The 20,586-nt window shown below is 50.7% G+C and overlaps 4 protein-coding genes across 4 annotated transcripts; 3 read left to right on the top strand and 1 right to left on the bottom strand.

Moving 5' to 3' along the window:
* Positions 1 to 995: 995 nt before the first annotated feature.
* Positions 996 to 3,738, top strand: EDB91DRAFT_1251888 (uncharacterized protein; the record flags this gene model as incomplete). The annotated part of the gene is made up of 7 exons (XM_041323434.1): positions 996 to 1,130; positions 1,180 to 1,283; positions 1,335 to 1,589; positions 1,641 to 1,860; positions 1,911 to 1,986; positions 2,035 to 2,097; positions 2,156 to 3,738. 7 exons carry the CDS (start codon positions 996 to 998, stop codon positions 3,736 to 3,738), a joined length of 2,436 nt encoding a protein of 811 aa, XP_041173858.1.
* A 6,306-nt stretch (positions 3,739 to 10,044) lies between these two features.
* On the bottom strand, positions 10,045 to 13,858 carry EDB91DRAFT_1302844 (CHAT domain-containing protein; the record flags this gene model as incomplete). Its single annotated transcript, XM_041324997.1, has 5 exons — positions 10,045 to 13,207; positions 13,263 to 13,360; positions 13,408 to 13,547; positions 13,606 to 13,756; positions 13,819 to 13,858. The coding sequence occupies 5 exons, from the start codon at positions 13,856 to 13,858 to the stop codon at positions 10,235 to 10,237; spliced, it is 3,402 nt and encodes a 1,133-aa protein (XP_041173857.1). The 3' UTR covers positions 10,045 to 10,234.
* A 1,109-nt stretch (positions 13,859 to 14,967) lies between these two features.
* Positions 14,968 to 19,290, top strand: EDB91DRAFT_1330280 (chitin synthase). The gene is made up of 21 exons (XM_041325345.1): positions 14,968 to 15,146; positions 15,204 to 15,290; positions 15,344 to 16,289; positions 16,340 to 16,447; positions 16,497 to 16,796; positions 16,849 to 17,008; positions 17,065 to 17,147; positions 17,198 to 17,220; positions 17,273 to 17,379; positions 17,431 to 17,444; positions 17,500 to 17,543; positions 17,595 to 17,826; positions 17,873 to 17,893; positions 17,946 to 18,082; positions 18,134 to 18,279; positions 18,336 to 18,438; positions 18,497 to 18,521; positions 18,571 to 18,813; positions 18,861 to 18,887; positions 18,948 to 19,076; positions 19,126 to 19,290. The coding sequence occupies exons 1-21, from the start codon at positions 15,046 to 15,048 to the stop codon at positions 19,174 to 19,176; spliced, it is 3,087 nt and encodes a 1,028-aa protein (XP_041173856.1). The 5' UTR covers positions 14,968 to 15,045; the 3' UTR covers positions 19,177 to 19,290.
* On the top strand, positions 19,291 to 20,558 carry EDB91DRAFT_1152455 (uncharacterized protein). Its single transcript, XM_041319480.1, has 2 exons — positions 19,291 to 19,526; positions 19,575 to 20,558. Exons 1-2 carry the CDS (start codon positions 19,317 to 19,319, stop codon positions 20,412 to 20,414), a joined length of 1,050 nt encoding a protein of 349 aa, XP_041173855.1. The 5' UTR covers positions 19,291 to 19,316; the 3' UTR covers positions 20,415 to 20,558.
* The last annotated feature ends 28 nt before the right edge of the window (positions 20,559 to 20,586 follow it).

The following is a 20,586-nucleotide window of genomic DNA, read 5'->3' as shown; positions in this document are numbered from 1 at the left end:
CAATTGTAGAAATCATTGAGCGCGGTAGGATTAATTATCTCAGGGAAATATCACAGAATCGTAATATGAACCGCAATCAAGCAGATGAACATCACATAATGTTGCCATCTGATGTTGGAGAGCGCATTTGGCCCTGCTTCGAGGAATACCACCGTTGAAAGGAATGTGTCAATCAATATTGAGAACACCATCCTCTACGAGCGGATGTGTGGGGAAGATCTCAGTGAGGACTAGTCCAATACTCCCCCACTAAAACCCAAGTCGTTATACAAATTGAGTATGTAGTCTGTTCTGCGCTGATCAGCGTGCTGAAAATACGATTGGAAGTACTTGAGACGACTATTGCATCAGTAGCTTGCGCGGCATGCCCAATGCCTTTTGCGGTACGATGGCTTGCTACAACATCTGGCGTGCACCACCTTCAGTGATCCATGCATGCGAATCCATTTCTACTCGTTCTAACATCTGATGGGATTCTTATTGGGCGTATGAAGCCTTGTTAGCACTGAAGACATTTCCGTCGACATGGAGGCGAGAGATGATCTTTCCGCATTCCACCCTTGCATGAGTACTTGAATGCACCCATCAGCGCAGGAATTCTGAATATACAAAGTTCTACTTACGCTAACGCGGGGACTCGGGAACCTACGCACTGCAGCAGAAAGGCTCAGGGGAAAGACTCATTGGAGTGCAAGAGGGAAGTGCAACTGAAACCTAAGTTTAGAGGAAAGTCCCTCACGCTATCATGTACGATAATGGTATTCTTAGATTCCATTAGGCGCTCGGGTTGAGACCGCTGAAAAATCGTACAGGATCAATATAGGGCCGTCGAATTGGAGAGTTCGCTGAGACAGTAAGTATTAGAAATCGGGGTAAGAAGACATTAATGCATTGTCAATGGTGGACTGTGGTGCACTGATGGTGTGACCAAAATGAGAAGTGACAAGACGCGTGACGTACCGCGTTTTGTTGTTCTCCTAGGAGGGCGCTCCACGATGTCTGACTGCATTCCGACCCAATGGATATCACAATACCTCATCAAAGTCGCCGAAACGTCTGGAAAGGCTTTCGCTGATGTCGCAATTGAAGCTATAACACCGAGCAAGAAGATGAGAGTTCAAATAATTGAAGTTCGTACTTCTACTATTTATTTTCTGCATTCAGCACTGACGGCCGCAGTTTCTTACATACAATGAAGATTCAGCAATATGGGGGAGAGTCTCTGACAAGCAATCCGTTATTCCCGTATATTTCACTAAAGACGCTGTATCGCAATATATGAAGTAAGTTTCATGTTTCGCTCTTGCAGATGGCTGTTTGACTCATTGTTGCAGGGATCTACAAGGTCGCAGGCTCACGGAAGCCAAGCATGCTATCTTTTGTATTGGGCAACTCCGCCCCATTTTCGTACGGATCCCGATTGGAAACAATCGTTCGAAGTTGAGCGAGGAATTTCACATTGCTCTAGAAGCTGGTGTAGTAAAGTTCATTGGCTCTGGTTGTGGTGTATACGGCTCCCCGCAGGATGTTGAAACGAACATTCAAGTTAGGGCATGGATCCGTGGACTTCGACGAGGTGGCGACGGTGGGTGAGTTGTCCATGATGAATCTTCGATTGAGCACTGCCTGAAAAGTAACAGGGATGTCTTAAAGCATGCGAAAGAAAACGCAGTACATATAGAGCAACTTGATGCAGCAGATGCAGATTCGCCGCGCCCAGAAATTCATTCAGTTACCAACCATTTCGAAGCACCTCCGAGGCCTCAAGCTCAGGAACTCGAACGTAATTCACCCCACGTTGCACTGGAACATCCTGTCCGAAGTCCTGATCCGATGAGGGAATATCGCAAGCGCTGGATGGTAAGTAGGTGCAATTTGTGAAAATTCATATATTGAACTGTGTCTATCAGCATTTCGAGCAAGACCTCTGGAAATACGTCATGAAGCCTGGCGGCGACGACGCCGAGGCGCAAACACTTGTCAGTGGTACGTGTACAGTTTGATACCTTTATCATATGCTTCATTTACTTGTAGAACAACCTCAAATGGGTAAGGTGCCTGTCCAAGAGAGTGTACCTCCGGATGATGTGATCGTCGGTAAGCCCTACCTTCCAAAATACATCTGAGTGGAGCATTGATTTGAGCCGACACATAGTCACCAGGTCCCAACCCTGTACCCCACCGCCCGCACGGCAGACTACACCCGAAGTTTCTGAATGGCCTTCATCTGTACCCGGTAGCCCTGCTGGAGTACTGCCGTGCGTCCAACCCTCAGCTCACACCGGAGACGATGAGCTTCCAAATGACTGCGCGACCGTGGAAGCTTCGGCGGAGCAAAATAGTTCTCTCCACGAACCATCTACACCCCCTACTACTTCGCCCCTTCGCCCACCCACGCCCGCACAGCGCGCCAGGCGGTCAACTCTGCCTCCATCCACTCCAGACTCCTCCTTCATACCGGCGCCACCTTCCTCGTTTTCTGTGCTCATTCGCAGGAACATAAAGCGGAAGGTTCCTCACCCGGGTGTGCCACCGTCACCTACGCATAGCTCAGGTCCAACTCGGATTCTCGTCCCCAACTCGGATACTTCTCAGTCTCAATCTCAATCTCAACCAATGTCATCTCAACTACTCTCTGAACTATTCTCTCAGTCTCAACCACATCAACCCCCATTTCCATCACAACTGACTCAAGAATTCAAGCCCGGACCGACTTCGACACCCGCCATCAACCAGGGCGTCTCAGGAAAAGGCTCCGCAGCCTCGCGGATGCTTCCAGGTGACCAGCACGAGACTCATTGGGGCGGCGATCGATCTTCTTCTCCGCGTTTCACCTCCTTGGACGATCGTGAGGTACTCGACGATGACGATGACCAACCATCCTGTACTAGAGATGCGCGCCAAGTCCTGGAAGCAGCAGCGGCTGAAGACCTACGTGTTGACGCGGCCGATGCGGCCGATGTCGCTGTTTTACTCTCAGAAGCCCCAGAAGAGCCATCAAACGAGCCCGAACCCACAAGGGCCACCTCACCATCACCCTCACCGTCTATGCATTCGTTATTCTCTGGTTCCCCTAGTTTTGCAACATCCCAGTCCGAAGTCATTCCCCACATTAAATCTCGAGCAACCTCACCACATCTAGTCGAACCGGTCGCTTCAACGAGCCGTGTTCCGACACACGATGTGGAGGCTTGGAAGGCGCCGAGCTTCATGACCGCTTCGAAGGGTGAAGGCAAGGCTGCAGAACAGCGCTCGAGGCCTTACGAGACGCACAAGAGAAGACGGACGTCGCCCACACCTTCATCGCCGCTTGCTTCTCACAAGCGCCAGAAAATCTCGGCAGACGGAATGACGGAACCTGCACTCGCAAGACCTGCGGATGATGACGAAAGACTGCCATCCACCGTCTCGAACGGGAAGAGGAACCACGCCGTCAAATCGGTTATCAGGGAGTCACACAGAGAGAGCCCAAGAGTTGGGCAATCAATTTCAAGTACGATCTCCAACGATATAAGCCAAATAAAAGACGCGTCGCTCTCCCAGACCAACGGCAAGAAATGCAAGAGACGTTTACTAGGATTCGAAATTGACTTTGATCACATCCCCACCCCAACCGAATCTCCGAATCCATTGTTGAGCATGGGGAAAATGCGTACGATTCTGCTACGAACGGGAAGAGTACGGACGCTTGGTGATGAGGTGACTAAAGATGGGAGCATATTTGTTAGGTCTGATTAACCGTTGTCGAGGATGTTTTCCTGTTAGGAAGTCTTATTTTCTGGGTACTACTTCAAACATTCCCGTACACCAGCGTTGTCTTTGAATCTAATCAATTTGTCAAAGAGGATTGATTGCGAATGAAGACAGCTAAGGGCAACGGTATCAGAATACTTAATTCCTACGACAAGTACAACGAAATCCGCGTCACTCAGATTAACATGTGATTTCTTTCAACATAGAGTATGGGTAAGACTCCGTGAGTTGCAAATCCAAAAATTATAACTACTTCGGGTGGTACCGACATAGGACTGTAAGCGACAGCAAGGGATCTACGTGCAATGACAAGACTGTGTGACATGTTGCATGAAGCCGACAACTTCAGAGAGATGACCCTGGTGTGTAGAGGTCATGTTCCTATATGCGCAGGTCAGGCTGCGAGTCTAGTAGGAAACCATTTGGAACATATACACACCTTTGCCAATGTTGCACCTTCAGATAAAATAGTGAGGCAAGACCGCAGGTCCTTCAAACACCACTGCCTCTCGAGCCAGGAGAGGAGATTACGATTCCAGAAAGACTGAAATGTATGAGTGAGCTTCTCGTCCCATGGATTCGGAGCCCGCGAGAGATGGACAGCCCAATTCTGACATGCATAGTTGAGGGTGTCAGAAGCTGATTGACTTCTTTCCCGTGCTTCGTATGCGAAACTTGAAAAGGCTTTTATAGCATGGATTATTTCCATGTCTGGTGGAAAATGACCTTGTGTCGATGTAGAGGTGGAATGATCCTGGTGCCTCAACGCTAGGAACGCTGGGAACATTAAGAAATCCGGCAGGCTCTTGAACTGCTGGATTACTTGAAAAGCTGGCTGCGAATGCAATTCTGGGACAATGATGTACTCTCTGATTGCCTCAAAGGTGCTCGAGAATTCTTCCACGGTCACCCAGAGTGTGGTTAAACGCCATGCTTGACCATGTGGCATCTGCAGCCAGTCTCTCCCACCCGGTGTCTGCAGCCAGTCTCTCCCGCCCGGCATCTGCAGCCATGTTCGCCCGCCCTGAGTTTGCAGCCATGTTCGCCCGTCCTGGGTCTGCAACCAGTGTTCCCCGCCCCGAGTCCGCAGCCAATCTTCCCCGCCCAGGATCTGCAGCCAGCCTCGTCCGCCCCGAGTCTGGAGCCAGCTTCGCCCACCTTCGGTTTGCAGCCAATCTCGCCCGTCCTGTGTCTGGAGCCAGTCTTTCCCACCTAGAATCTGCAGCCAGTCTTGTCCGCCCTGGGTCTGCAGCCAGTCGCACCCACCCTGGCTTTTCAGCCAGTCTTTCCCGCCTGGGGTCTGCAGCCAGCATCGTCCATGGGGAGTCAGCCACCAGAACTCCCCACACCCAGTTTGGAGCCACTCTCGCCCGGCTCGGGTCTGCAGCCATTTTTGCCCAGCCTGGGTTTGCAGCCAATGTCGCCCAGCCTGGATCTGCAGCCAGTGTTGTCCAGCCTGGGTCTGCAGCCAGTCTTGCCCATCCAGGGTCTGCAAGTCTCTCACACCATGGATGTGCAGCCAGGATTCATCCCACCGGGTCTGCATGAGTTCTGCTCTGCTGAGGGGTGGTGGCGAGGATGCTTGGGGGGATGTGGGTGAGGATTGATATGGTGGCAACCTCTTGAGGGTCTGGAACCAGTGTTTCTCACGGAGCCTGTCCTTCCCTCCTTGGGTCTGCAGCCAGTCCTCCCCTCCTTGGGTCCGCAGCCAGTCCTCCCCTCCTCGGGTCTGCAGCCAGTCCTCCCCTCCTTGGGTCTGCAGCCAGTCCTCCCCTCCTTCGGTCCGCAGCCAGCCCTTCCCTCCTCGGGTCTGCAGCCAGTCCTCCCCTTCTTGGGTCAGCCAGTCCTCCCCTCCTTGGGTCCCCAGCCAGTCCTCCCCTCCTCGGGTCTGCAGCCAGCCCTCCCCTCCTTGGGTCCCCAGCCAGCCCTTCCCTCCTCGGGTCTGCAGCCAGTCCTCCCCTCCTTGGGTCCCCAGCCAGCCCTTCCCTCTGGTCTGCAGCCACTCTGTTCCTGCTTCGGCCTGCAGCCACTCTGTTCCTGCTTCGGCCTGCAGCCAGTCTGCCCCTGCTTTGGTCCGCAGCCAATCTTCCCTTCCTCTGGTCCGCAGCCAGTCTGCCCCTGCTTCTGTCCGCAGCCAGTCTGCCCCTGCTTCTGTCCGCAGCCAGTCTGCCCCTGCTTCTGTCCGCAGCCAGTCTGCCCCTGCTTCGGTCCGCAGCCAGTCCTTCCCTCCTTCGGTCCGCAGCCAGTCCTTCCCTCCTTCGGTCCGCAGCCAGTCCTTCCCTCCTTCGGTCCGCAGCCAGTCCTTCCCTCCTTCGGTCCGCAGCCAGTCCTTCCCTCCTTCGGTCCACAGCCAGTCCTTCCCTCCTTTGGTTCGCAGCCAGTCCGCCACTCCTTTGGTCCGCACTCCTTCGGTCTGCAGCCAGTCTGCCCCTCCTTTGGTCCGCAGCCAGTCCGCCACTCCTTTGGTCCGCACTCCTTCGGTCTGCAGCCAGTCTGCCCCTCCTTTGGTCCCCAGCCAGTCTGCCCCTCCTTCGGTCCCCAGCCAATCTCTGCCTCCTTCGGTCCCCAGCCAATCTCCGCCTCCTTCGGTCCCCAGCCAGTCTCCGCCTCCTTGGGTCTGCAGCCAGGCATGGCCGTCCAGAGTCGCTAGCCAGAATTGTAAATCGGAACTGTGATCTCCCCGAAGCCATAGCGTACAGATAAGAACTGACAGTGGCTCCGGTGACCGAACGAGGAAGGCTAGTGAATCTTTTAATCTCTGGGGGTCCTGGGGTTGCATGGCTTGGCTCTGGCTCTGCAACTCTGATAGCGCATCCAGAAGGGCCGTACTTTCTGGTATCTCCTTCATCATCAAGTGGAGAGAGGAATGTGCGAGTAGGGAGTGGGGTGATAGGATATCGTGTACTTGAGGGAGACTGCAGTTTGAGGGGTCGGAAACATAGTCGCGAACGGACAAGTGATATATATTCACGGGGAGTGTGTTGTCTGTAGGAATACTCATGAGAGACCGTAGCTGCATCAGTGCTGTCTCCGCATCCCTCCCTTGGCCAGCGCCAAGAAGTTTCGAGATTTGTGACATCGGCAAAGGGTCTGCAAGGGCAGCTACAACAGACAAGTGCAGGTATGCCCGTTTGGGGTTGGCGCATGTAGAGAGGATACAATCGTATAACTTGTACACCTCCGTTCCTGGTAGCAGGTCGCTCGTTAGCTCGAGCATCAGCTGCAGCCGATCGTTGGGATCATTGGCTTCATCGTCGATAAAATTAATCATCGTGGATGCCACGATGAAACGTCTGCCTGCTCGACTGGCAAGCCGCTCAAGTTGATCCCTCGATGGCTGCGGAAAATCGGGATGACGACTTTCCAGCTCTCCGAAAGAATGCTGCAAAAAAATACAAATGTCATTGTCAACATCTGCGCCGTCTAATGAGATGATGGTAGCAACACCATCCCCAGAAATTTTCACTGGTATCTCGCACACCAACGACCAGACCTCTTTTTTCTGAAGGGCTTTACAGATATGCGATTCCGAGCGACTCGTGAGGAGAATGTGGGTCACGGGCAGATCAGGTTCACGAAGAACACGTGCAAGGGAAAGGATGAGATCGATGAGCTCGGGTTCGGATGTGCACTCATCAAGGGCATCGACGACAAAGGTCAAAGGCGGACACCCGCTCAGCCTGGATTTGAGCCTCCGGAGAGGTCGGAGAAAAAACGCCTCCATCTGGTCGCGGAGTGGCGTGCTGGAGTCCAGAAGGGCGGGATTATCGTAGATAGCTCTTTTCACGTCCGACCGGATGCTGGGAAAATTGCTAGCAAGCTGGTAGACAAGCGTCGCAAAGAAATAACCAGTCGTGCAGCGTTTGGTGTGCTTGCGCGAGAAAAAGAATGTTCCTGCAAGCCGCTTTTCGACTGTCGTCTCCTCTGTCACTTTCAGGTCTCTCATCCTTTCAGCTACTGTGAACGCGACAGCAGACTTTCCGACGCCCGCTGTGCCATGCAGCCAAATGAGTTGACTCTTCTCCCGCTTGTCTAATAATGTATGAATGTGGTCGAGAAGGTTCACCCGGGTCCCTGCCAAACATTTTGGATGCGGGTGGCGTTCAGGGGAGTCATATTGAGCCCCCTTGACGGCGACCTGAGATAGCTTCTCCCAAGTTCCTTCCAACGATCGAGAATCTGTTGATGTGGTCAGAGAGCGAGAGAGGAATAAGAGGGGAAATACTGACATTGATCCTGACTCATTGACGGCGGTCGTGACACAAATTATGTGATGGAATGGAACAACTCGGGGAAGTAATACTAGCTTGGTTCGAGGTTACGGTTAGCAATCATCTGGGCAACGGTTATAGCAAGGAACGACGTACGAATATTTGAATCAAAGGATCAATAAGAGTCCAAGCTGTTACTTGGATCTATACTGGTCCTTGGAGCCGAGGTAAGGTGTGAAGGCTTTAGCTTAGGTCGCGAAACAATAAAGCTGTAGAGAGATGGAGAGTCCAAAGCGAGAGAGATGTGATAGATGTACAGATGTTTCAACCTATGCTGCTGGAAAGCTCGCTGGATGGTGGTGGAATACCGTAGTCGAAGGATGAGTGGGTGTTTGTCTGGTCGCAGGAGGGCACGAGGCTGCTAAGCCTATGAATGCTGACATTATATTGCCAGTCCACATATATAGAACTTTCCTGCGCAGCCAGACGGCACCGGCAACGAGATAAGATAACCGTTGGCTTCAAGTGGCCTTGCTGTAGAGGTAATCGAGAAAGACATGTTGTGTGGACAAGATCATCAAAAGTTGAACGCACGTGTACCCAGTATTGTATTAGCTGGGACCACATATATTTTCGAACCACCTTCCGCGTCCTCCGAGTCTGTGACACGACTCTGTCGTAGATCAATGTCAATTGCATAGTGTTTCCACTGCCCCTAAGGCTTCAGTACTCAGCACTCAGCCTCGACTCCTACGATCCTGTTGAATCCACAATAACAAAACATGGATTCCAACTTCTTGCAACACTTCCGCCAGTTACTACATGCGGGTGCTGGGCATGTGCATGAGTGAGGTATTCTCATGCGTGGTTGATATAGGGATGTGAGAATATGCACCATATTATCATTTCGCGGTTCTGTAGTCAAAATACAGTGATGATGTTGATAGAATCTAAGGTTCGTGCGACATTCCCACCGGTCCATAATCTCTTTTTTTCCCCAGTGTAGTTGTAGAGCTTCTATTCCTAACACAACCAAATATACCTGACGCTCCTCGAATTCGTTCGTCATCTCCAAGTAGTGCAGCACACTAGTGCTGACTGCACAATCTCCGTTTCGTGACGACCTTTCGCGTCTTGGCGTCCCACAACTTCGTCTTTCCATCACAGTTTCCGATTGCAAGAGTCTTACCGTTTGGAGACAATGTCAGTACTACTCTACTCTTGTTATCAAATATGCAGCAGGTGCTCACGAGAAGCCTACCTACAGAAATTCAATCCTGACCCACATGACGGCGTCGGGACTATGTATGGAGCAGTTACGTCGGCGTCTTTCGAGAATTTGGAAGCAGTGTCTTTGCAGACATCAAGTGATGTCACCTTTTTGCAACATCCCAGTCCGAAGTCATTCCCCACATTAAATCTCGAGCAACCTCACCACATCTAGTCGAACCGGTCGCTTCAACGAGCCGTGTTCCGATACACGATGTGGAGGCTTGGAAGGCGCCGAGCTTCATGACCGCTTCGAAGGGTGAAGGCAAGGCTGCAGAACAGCGCTCGAGGCCTTACGAGACGTACAAGAGAAGAAGGACATCGCCCACACCTTCGCCGCCGCTCGCTTTTCACAAGCGCCAGAAAATCTCGGCAGACGAAATGACGGAACCTGCACCCGCAAGACCTGCGGATGATGACGAAAGACTGTTATCCACCGTCTCGAACGGGAAGAGGAACCACGCCGTCAAATCGGTTATTAGGGAGTCACACAGAGAGAGCCCAAGAGTTGGGCAATCAATTTCAAGTACGATCTCCAACGATATAAGCCAAATAAAAGACGCGTCGCTCTCCCAGATCAACGGCAAGAAACGTTTATTAAGGATTCGAAGTCGACTTTGATGACATTCCCACCTCAACCGGATCTTTGAATCCATTGTTGAGCATGGGGGAAATGCGCACCATTCTGCTACGAACGGGAAGAGTGCGGACGCTTGGCGATGAAGTAACTAAAGATGGGAGCATATTTGTTAGGTCTGATTTCCTTTCGTTGCCGGAAATGCTTGGAAGTCTTATTTTCTGGGTACTACTTCAAACATTCTCATACACCAGCATTGTCTTTGAATCCGATCAATTTGCTAAAGACTCTAGGGCAGACAACAACGAGGGACCGATTGCAAACGAAGACAGCTAAGAGCACAACGTACGACAAGTACAATGAAAGAGACTCTGATATCAATGGCTAGAAAGGCCGTACCACGTCAAAGTAACCCAACGTGGAACTACACACCAATATGAATGAAAACAATTCTCTGCTCCAGCGGCACCTTCTTTACCGTGTACGTAGCATGGTTGAGTGCGCGGGCCGCCTTCGTACAGTCCACGACTCCCTCCTTCGAATCCTTGAACATATTCCCATAGAAAGCTTCGACGACGTGCTTTGCAACAGCATCATCGACCACCCACAGAGTGCCAATGACGCTCTTGAATCCAGAAAACTGCAGACCAGCGGCGAGGTGGATGGCCTCATCGGGCGTCTGCTCATCACCGACAGCGGTATGACACGCCGATAAGAATGCGAATTCAGCTTGCGGAGCATTGTTCTCCATGATATCAAGCAACGTGAGAGGCTTGTCTCTCATGGCGAAACGCGAATTGTAAGGCTGCTCGCGGTCCTGTTTTCCATGACAAGCGAGGTGCACCCAGGTGTTGCGTCGCAAAGCTTCGAGGGCGCCTGCCTGCGTAGCTTCGTGCCCAGAAATATTAGTGAACTTGACGTTGGGGGGAACGAGTTTATGGACAAGTTCGAGCTCGCTGTCGACAGCGGCGAGTACCTTGCCTTGTCCTGCGCCCGGTTCACTTTGCCCGATCGCCACGAAGGACGGAGTCTCACGCGTCTTCATTGCCTGTCGCGCTCGGATCAGAGCCGAAAGTGTGGGCGTGTAAGAACAGATGTATATATCCTCCAGGCATAGTTCCCGCCCAGAACCATCTGCCATCGTTCGCGATGGGTGAGCTGCGTGGAGAGGAATGGAAGTGAAGGCTGCTGTCGGACACAACCATATTCGAGACCGGCGCTTCAATTTCAGATCACACTGGAGCACATTGACGATGGGTAGCATGATCTCGTCCCATACAATCCGCAAGAGTGCTATCAGACCCGTCCTTGTCTCCGTTGGGGCCATAACAGCCGCGTGCCGTATCGCCTTCGCGAAGTCATCTTTGAGCTTCTCGAGGTCTGCAAGAGCGAGAGACGGCAAGGGGACATGATGTGGCTCGCCTGATGTTGGGACAATGATGGCATCACAGGAGTACTGGCTCCCAATGAGGATGATGACTGGGCCATCGCGTGCTGCTGCTTGCAAGTCTTGGTATGATGGTGGGAGCAGGAATCCCGAGAAACCTTGCAGAGTGCGGATCTCAACTACCACAGCTTCCCATTGTTTCGTAAGTCTCCTGTACTGTATTGCTGCTTTATCGGCAACAGCACTGTCTGTGCTGACTGTAGAACCTTGAATATCAGAAAGACGCAGGCTGAGCTCTGAGAATTTGTGAGCCAAGTCGGGATTCGTTGACTTGAGGTCATCCAGCGGGGTCCTGAGTCGAGAAGCCAATGACCACTGCTGGCCGCGACCCTGCTCCTGAATTGCAACTGCTTGTCGCAGATCATTACAACGAACAGCACACGATGCTGCATTCACTGGCAGTGATTGTGAACCACGAAAAGCGGTTGCAGCATTGCGCCGTGAGATAATCGAGGATCGCGTCATTACATGGTTGTCGAAAAGATCCAAGCACGTGCGGTATGCTTCGAGGGCAGATTCGTGTTGATAATGCTCAGCTTCATCAACCCAGCCCATGGCTATTTGAATGCGGGTTGGGAAGCCTTGAGTGGGCTGTTTTGATGCTAGTTCGAAGTTCTCCATTGCAAGTGACAAATCAGCTGGGTTGTGCTGTACTCGGTAACGACACATATAAGCCTCCTGCAGCCATGCGTAACTGGTGCATCTATCCGGGTGCAGTGGGGGAAAAACTGCTAATGATTCTTTGCAAAGATCAATGGCCTCCTCAACATCTTCATTCTTCCAAGTTTCCTCGAGACGGGAGCAGAGTGCCGCGCTCAAATTGTACAGATTTGCATGGCGCTGTGGATAGCCACGCTGCCGTGATAACCGAAGAGACTCGCGGTGCAGATCGATGGACTCATTAAGATCATCCTTGCTGGCATGCAATGAATCATATCTCATATGCAGCGCCGCGGCGAGGTCGTTAAGCGTCAGGCCGCGATTTGGATCCCCAGGTGAGTGCAGCACCAGTACATCGCGATTGAGGCTGATAGCTCTGTTTATGTCATCGATGTCACCGTCGCATCTTTTGAAACGTATGATGAGGGCACCCGCTAGGTTTCCCAGCAATCTACCACGAGAGTTATGCCCAACGGGACGCAGGCGCAGTGCTTCTTCGAGCAGAAAGATGACCTCGTTGAGATCATGAGGATCACCTTGGTGTTCGAAACGGCATCGGAGTAGGTAGGCCAAGCCATCCAAGTAGAAATCATGGTCAGGGTGTCCCTCGGGGCACAGAAAAACAGCTTCACGATAAAGTTGTATGCCCTCGTCAACATCATCAACATTGCCAAGTCGGACAAAGCGTGCTCTGAATACTGATGCCAGCCTATCCAGGGATCGCGGACGGCCCTGATGGCCTGCAGGACACAGCTCGAGCACGACTCGTCGCAGGCGTATCCCTTGATCAGACGCGTCGTCAGGAAGATCGTTGCATTCGTGGATCACACGATCTACAATGTTCGCCCCTACCACGATGCTCCGAAGATATGTGCCCTCTGGACAGAGAGGCAGTAGCCGATGGTAGAGTAGGGCAAATTCGTGGATATCAGCGGGGGCACGTTGATAGTAGTGGCGCCAGCTCAGCGCTAGACCGAGATAATGGAGAGATAATGGATGATCGGGGTGTCCCTGCGAACGCAATGCAAGAACGTCACGGAATAGAGAAGTAGTAGAGTCAATGTCCTGGAGATCGTTGCGAATGTAACCTTGAAGGCAGGCGTACGCGAGGTTGGTGAGAGCGGCAGCACGGTCAGGATGGCCGACTGGACACCGGGCCACGACCCACCAAAAATAGTTCACAGCGCCATTCAGATGAAAGACACCACTCTCAGGCTTGCTCCTCATGTATTTGTAAAATTGCGCGTGGCCTGCATCTGTGCGCCGAGCTATCTCGCATTCAACGATGGACTGTAGTTTGCGTTCTTTCAGATAAGCCAGAAGCATAGAGTTTGGCGTCACTCACATCAAGTAGCGCACTGTCGTCGTATCCGCAAGCGTTTACAAAAGCTACCTTCAGGGTGAGAGAAGGGCAGATATCATCAATGAGTAGGAAGGACAGGTCTACCAAAAGTTAGCGGACGTCCATGAATAGGAAGCAGATAACTCACCAAAAGGTTCATCTCCATGATCGAGCAGCTCATTCCATGACGTTTCAAATTTTCGAACGAGTTCCCCGTTGCCTAGCATTCGACCGAGTTCAAAGGATGCCCTTATCTCCAGTGATAACTTATCTGACGAATCTGGTGATCTGTAAACTGATGATGAGTACTGAAATCATGTCTGAGAGTCTCTGTAAAAGGCTTTACATGGTCAGAATATCACCCCACGCTACAGCGCCGTCGGATGATAGGACTCGGACGGCTGATTTCCAGCACCTCCTAGAGTCGAATTTGATGAACACGTAAATGCCTGCGGGCATGCGGAAGGGGGAGGCTTGGATATTTTTTCCGCTGATGACTGTAGATAGAGGATCAAGATCACGAAACAAATATGAAGGGCATATAGACACGGTGGCCTACCATCGAGCTTGATATATCGGCCCTGTAAGTTACCGGGCATAATATTGGCGCTCCGAAGTAGATGTCAAGCGAAAAGGAGGATGGAAGATGGGCCGAACGAGTGGTGACAAGAAGGGGGGGGGGATATGGGGATCGTGGAATCTGGGTGAAGTTCAGAGGGAGAGGAGAAGTGGGTGCCATGGGAGTGTCGGTATGATAGACACACCGGTTCCTAATTCAAGACCAAAATCTGAATGACAGATGACAGCGGTAGAACCTGATCTAAAAAAGCTGGAAATGTCGCCGCTCGCGGTCAGCAGTCATGAGAGTCTAATAACAGCCTACGTAATGACGACCGTGCCGTTCTTATCCAGGTTGTTCTCAACTTGTAAATTCATTACAAGGCAAAATGTGTATTTTATAGTGAGTACAACAATATTAATACCAACTGCTAGGCACATCATGTATCAAGTTCACAGCCGCGAAACCGGGTGCGCAAGGAGGTTGTTGGTCTAGATCCCGCACCTCATTAACTTTTGAGATCCCGTCCAGGGTATCTCATGATTGAGCCAAGCTGGGCGGATCCAAGACAGTTTATTGAACGACGTACTTCAGAGTGGTAGACAATTTGAATTTTGTGAGATAGGGGATGTTTTTATATGTCACTCAAGTTATTGACAACATAGTCACAAGTCACACCGTAAGCTCGCAAAATATCGGTTGGGAGCCTCCATCGAGTCAGACATATTGTGCTACGAGCGAGGAGGAAGGGTAGTCGGTTCGCTCAGGCTTACGGAGACCGGCTGATGTTTGTCAAGCGCTGGGAAGTAATATACAAGCAAGATAAGCTGGCCCTGGGCAGGATTCTATATCCCAGTAAAAGATGCACAGAAAAGGAGTGGCGATGGAAGCATCTACGAGTCGAGGACGAGAAGAAGCGGCATCAAAAGCACGGTATCACGCATCAGTGAACCGTGAAGTCCGTTTTCACTATACGTATCAGCAGCGGGCTGGCGCTGTCACCATTCGGAGCTACTATCCTCTAGCCAGACCTATGGAAGTGGGCCGTTCCTAGTTCAGAGTTCCGTTTCAATAGTTGTCCAGCCGCTTACTTGCGATCACGTGACCAGAACGCGACACGAACCGGTCACAGCCGCGTTATGTCGTGTCACATCATCCTTGAGCTTGAACCTTTGCAGCGCAGCCCTCAGAGCGCTTAGCGCTCAACGACCATTTAATACGCCAGAAATGAAGGGCGCAAATTCACGTAGGAAACCAGCCCCAAGTCTATCAGACGATGCCAGCAAGGATGCCGAATCTCAGCAACCATTCATCAATCCAAACAACTCGTGAGTGCAATTACAAACGAAGAAGCTTCGGTCACACATATTGATGTATATGCTTAGTGCGGACGCGTCATACGCAAACATTAGTCGAGGAGTGGATGAAACGCTTAATCGCTATTCAGTCAGTTCGTATGAATCTGCAAATAGGTGATGACATGCCAGTCGTACGCGAATCACATTCTGATCGTGCCCAAAATTAGCGAAGCACACTTTGCACAAAATGCAGCAACAAACAGGCCTCGTTCTGCTGATTCTCGTCCACCTCCAGAAAGGTATCAACCGGGACAGCTACTTCCAACCATAATGACTGGAGAAACATTGGATCTTGAGGAGCCCACAGTCGATGAACATACGTCCGCACAAGGCCATGACCCTTTCTCGGACCGCCATGCTCCCACCCACCCTTATCAGCAAGTTCCGTACGCTCAACAATCCCCCATACGAGTACATCCTCAACCGCCATCGAATACATCACACGAACACCTCGTCGCCACTCCTTTCAGTTCCACGCCTACCATTTACTCAAATTATGGTACGGGACCATCACCTGGGTTTACCAGCTCTGTAGATCATTTCCAACATGACACAGAGGCATACGCATCTGGAAACTTCACCCGCTCCTCCTACCGCCCCCCGAGATCACGATCGCCCACTCCGTTCATGGACGAGGACTACAAACTTGATTCCAACAACGTTACACATTACACAGGATACTCTCAGCCTCGCGAGTACAACCCTTGCGAAGACGAGAAGGCCGCATACAACGACGAGTACGATATCTCGCAGTATGCTGACGTTCCCGGCACCGAAGAGTACTACGACGGTGAGAAGACACCTGGCGTTTCAGTCGGGTATTCAGAACCCGAGACGCCTATCGAGACCCGTCACTTTGGGCCTGCACCCGTCGGGCGCGTTCGTAGACGATTGAAGAAGAAACGGGTGCAGCTGACGAACGGCAATCTCGTCGTAGACCTTAATGTGCCTCCAAAGCTCGTCCTCCCCTATAGGGGGGAACCAGAGATGATCAAGACGCGGTACACAGCGGTCACTTGTGATCCCGACGATTTCGAGAAAGAGAAGTTCTTTCTACGACAGAATGAGAATGGACGCACAACCGAATTATTTATTGTTATCACTATGTATAACGTGAGTTCAACAATGGCTTAGGTTTCTACTTTTTAAACCTGTTATTGTAGGAAGATGAGGTCCTCTTTTGTAGGACCTTGTATGGGGTGATGCGCAATATAGCACACCTTTGCTCGCGCAAGAATTCCCAAACATGGGGACCTGATGCCTGGAAAAAGGCGAGCATTCTGCTATTCCATGCTGCTTTCCTCTTCTCATATCCTCTAGGTTGTTGTCTGTATCGTAGCGGATGGTCGCAAGAAGATTCATCCGCGTGTGCTTGACTGCTTGACACTCCTTGGAGTCTACCAGCCTGGAGATCACATGAAGAACAAAGTTAATAACAAAGAGGTCACAGCGCATCTCTTCGAGTACACAACTTCCTTTGCATTGGATCCGAACCTTCACTTCAAATATCCAGACAAGGGCATCGTGCCAACGCAGATCATATTTTGCATGAAGGAGAAGAATCAGAAAAAGATCAACAGTCATCGATGGTTCTTCAATGCCTTTGCACCCATGTTGCAGGTATGCGATGAGATTCCCAAAAAAAACAGTGCAAAACTCACTCCATTGTCAGCCCAATATCTGCGTGTTGCTCGACGTCGGAACACGCCCAGGCAATAATAGCATATATCGGTTGTGGAAAACTTTCGACGTCAACTCAAACGTCGGTGGCGCGTGTGGTGAGATCGCAGTCTACAAGGGCAAGAACTGGCAGTTCCTGCTGAATCCCCTAGGTTCGATATTTCTTTCCTTTGATAACGATGCTTCTTGACATCTAGTGTCTTCCCAGTTGCGGCTCAGAACTTTGAGTACAAGCTGAGCAACATTTTGGATAAACCAACGGAAAGCATGTTTGGTTACATCAGTGTCCTGGTATGTTGTTGTGCCCAGTCTACCGCGAATGATGGAACTAATAACGACAGCCTGGTGCTTTCTCTGCCTATAGGTATACCGGGTTCACCAGTTATCAGAGACGCCGATCTTATAGCTCTACATAGGTATATCGCATTGGCAAACAACAAGGACGGAACGGGTCCTTTAGCTTCTTATTTCAAGGGCGAAGTCCTCCATGGCCACGACACCGACATATTTACATCAAACATGTGTACGTCTTTGCCTTAGTCTCCTTTGTAACCTCTCTAACGTCCGAACGCAGACCTTGCAGAAGATGTATGTCTCCCCGCTTCCGGATAATACCGCGTGCTGAGATTGTTTCAACCCCCAGCGCATCCTTTGTTTTGAGCTCATAGCGAAAGCAAATTCAAATTGGTAAGGCTCAATCCATCACGGGTTTGCACTTCTAACTGGTGTTTTCAATAGGGTGTTGAAGTATGTCAAGGGTGCCATTGGTGAAACCGATGTGCCAGATGCGCTACCAGAGTTTATCAGCCAGCGTCGGCGATGGCTGAATGGTTCGTTTTTTGCAGCAGTGTATGCTGTCGCACATGTAGGGCAAATTATGCAGTCCGGGCACAGCTTCAGTCGAAAGGTGACCCTCATGATCGAGACCGTTTATAATATCATCAACATGATATTTTCATGGTTCGGGATTGTGAGTGTCTCGCAGTTGCCTTGAAACGTCGACTGACAAGTTCCAGGGCAACTTTTACCTGTTTTTCGTTAGTTTCAAGGCCATTAATGATTGGTGCAGAGATTGAGTGATTTTAACAGGTCATCCTGAGCTCGTCATTAGAAGACAAGTCCTTTGGTGTGCCCTCTATCAAATATTTCAACGCCATAGTTCAGTACTTTTTGGCTTCGATAATCATCGCCTGCTTCCTTCTGTCTATGGGGAACAAGCCTAAAGCGTAGATGTTTCCTTCGATGTCCAAGCCATTTTGATGTTGACATCTAGACAGGGCTCATCGCAAATACCTGCTCGCCTCACTGTTCCTCGCAATCCTAATGGTGTACCTCATCATTGCATCTGTACTATGTGGCATAGCTGCATATAGTCAGGCCGGTGGAGGCGTGGTCCTTCTGAGCGTCGCCATAACTTATGGAGGTGAGTATTATTTGTCACGCTGTCCTTTTGCTTGTCACCAATATCAATCTGCGCAGTATATATGCTGAGCAGCCTCCTGGCATTCGACCCATGGCATATGTTCACCAGCTTCGTGCAGTACATTCTACTCAGTCCGACATACGTTAACGTCTTGAGCATGTGTGTCTCCTTTTGTTGACTCGATTGTGAGAGCAATGAGCACTGACTCATTTCAAAGATATGCGTTCTCGAACCTTGATGATGTAGGTTAGAGTCTATATTATTAGGGCATATAGCTGACTGGCGCCACAGATATCCTGGGGCACAAAACAAGACGCAGTTCCGGACGCAGACCTCGGGGCCGCAGTGCAAGACTCTCACTCTCAGGTCGATATTGCCATGCTTGCCGAAGCTGCAGACGTGAATGGTATCTATGAGGAATCGATCGATAACCTGAAATACCGGAAACCTGCAAATAAAGACAAGGATAAAGTGATTACGGAGCGAGAGCGAGAGATGGCGGCTATCGACTACTACGCCAACGTTAGAACCAATGTGCGATGTCTTCGTTTATTTATGGATCGGAGGCTAACATTTAATAGGTACTGTTGGCCTGGGTGTTATCCAATGTGAGTCCAGTTTGACCGAAATTTAGACCTTGTATTGATCAGTGTCTAAATCTTTGGCAGGGCGTACTCTTGCTATTTATTCTCTCTGGTTCCGATTCATCAAGTACTTTCAATCCTGACGCAGGCGTATCACGGACGAAGGCATATCTAATATTCATCCTTTCGTTTGCAGCCATCACCAATTCAGTGGTGTGTATTCCGTCTTCGCTAAATTGGACAGGCACTCATTGGATTGCAGCGCCTTGTCGGCTCAACTTTGTATCTGCTAACAAGAATCTTCACCGCATAAATTAGAAGGCCTTAAAGGTGTATTATCACCAGTACTTAGTTACTTCTTGTTTCCAAGCGTTGTTTGTGTGCGGAATGCATGATGTGAGGGTTTGTCACGCGGTGTCACAGTATCACGGGTCATCTTCACTTCCGACTGCGATGTCTGAATACTGGGTGTCTCACAAACGCTACCATTGCAAGTACTGCAACATTTATATAGCAGATGATGTTCCATCCAAACAGCATCATGAGAATGGAATGCGCCATAAAGGCAATGTCGAACGTTTCATCCGCGGGCTGTACAAGGCTGGCGAGAAAGCCGTGAAGGATAAGGAAGAAGAGAAACGCGAGATGGAGAGGATTGACAGGGTGTGTTTGTCTACAGTATTCCAATCCATACGCTAACTTATACTTTAGGCTGCAGCCGCGGCATTTGCTCAAGACGTAGGTGCTGGACTGGGAGGAGTTGGTTCGTCTTCAAGTGCGACTCCCGCTGCAGCACTTGCGCCGAAGAAACCTCCAACAAAACCAAGCGATCCGTATGCCAACTACTCAACCGCTGCGTCACTGGGTTATGCCGACCCTGACGCGGAGCGAGCGAAAGCTGAAGCAGATATGAGACAGACGATGGGTGTCGCAGGAGAGTGGCAGTTTGTTCAGCATTACACGTCGGCATCTCCTGCGCCGGTACAGAGTGAGGTTCCAAGCGCGTCCGAGGATGGAAACGAGGAGACGGTAGGGTCTTCGGAGGGTGGCAAGAAACGTGAGGCCCCGGTGGAGGATATAGAGGACGAGCGTGTTTTCAAGCTGAGAAAGAAGACTGTCGACCTTGGCTTGGGAGAGATATACGACCCGGGACTTCTACATATCAAGCTGAAAGTGAAGAAAGAGGAGTTGGCGGAACCACAGCCTACTTCATCATCTTCATCGAAGGCTGCTGTCGACGATTTGAAAGCGGATGCGCTACCTGCTGATGCCCCAAAGATGAAGATACAGTGGAAGCGCGCAGCCTTCCAACCGGCAGTTGATGAGCCTTCCCCTGATGGCGTCAAGGCAGACTCCAGTGGGGAAGATGCTCCAGAGGCGAAAGTCGAGGAGTCTGTAGCTGTCAAGGAAGAGGTTGTCAATGCTAAAGCGGAACCAGAGCCTCAAATACCACCCGAACCCGTTAAAAAGGAAGAAGAGATTCCCCGTTCTCCGGAGGCTCCCGCACCCACAAGCCTCTTTCGCAAACGCAAGTTACCCACGAGGCGTTGATTACTGATTTTATCAGTCCATAGAGGGATGCTCATTGCTTGTCTTCAAGGTCTGTAAGGCAGTTTCACTTTGTATATATGTTAACTCTCTACAAGTGTAGAAAGGAGAACTGGACGTCATATTTGATCCAACACTGCTTGTAGTACACGATGGATGGATCACTTTTTCTCAG

The sequence above is a fragment of the Suillus paluster genome, assembly GCF_016628075.1.
Source record: "Suillus paluster strain FC165 chromosome Unknown EDB91scaffold_59, whole genome shotgun sequence".
Classification (NCBI taxonomy): domain Eukaryota; kingdom Fungi; phylum Basidiomycota; class Agaricomycetes; order Boletales; family Suillaceae; genus Suillus; species Suillus paluster.
The sequence above is the reverse complement of the archived record's forward strand: the minus strand, read 5'-3'. Positions and strand labels throughout refer to the sequence as shown.

Bases quoted from the DNA above. Each gene is read 5' to 3' on its own strand.
- EDB91DRAFT_1330280 (XM_041325345.1), top strand. From the start codon at position 15,046: ATGAAGGGCGCAAATTCACGTAGGAAACCAGCCCCAAGTCTATCAGAC. The intron at 18,522-18,570 runs GTAGGTTAGAGT...CTGGCGCCACAG, and splicing joins CGTTCTCGAACCTTGATGAT to ATATCCTGGGGCACAAAACA. The intron at 18,814-18,860 runs GTGCGATGTCTT...AACATTTAATAG, and splicing joins ACGCCAACGTTAGAACCAAT to GTACTGTTGGCCTGGGTGTT.
- EDB91DRAFT_1152455 (XM_041319480.1), top strand. From the start codon at position 19,317: ATGTCTGAATACTGGGTGTCTCACAAACGCTACCATTGCAAGTACTGC. The intron at 19,527-19,574 runs GTGTGTTTGTCT...CTTATACTTTAG, and splicing joins AGATGGAGAGGATTGACAGG to GCTGCAGCCGCGGCATTTGC.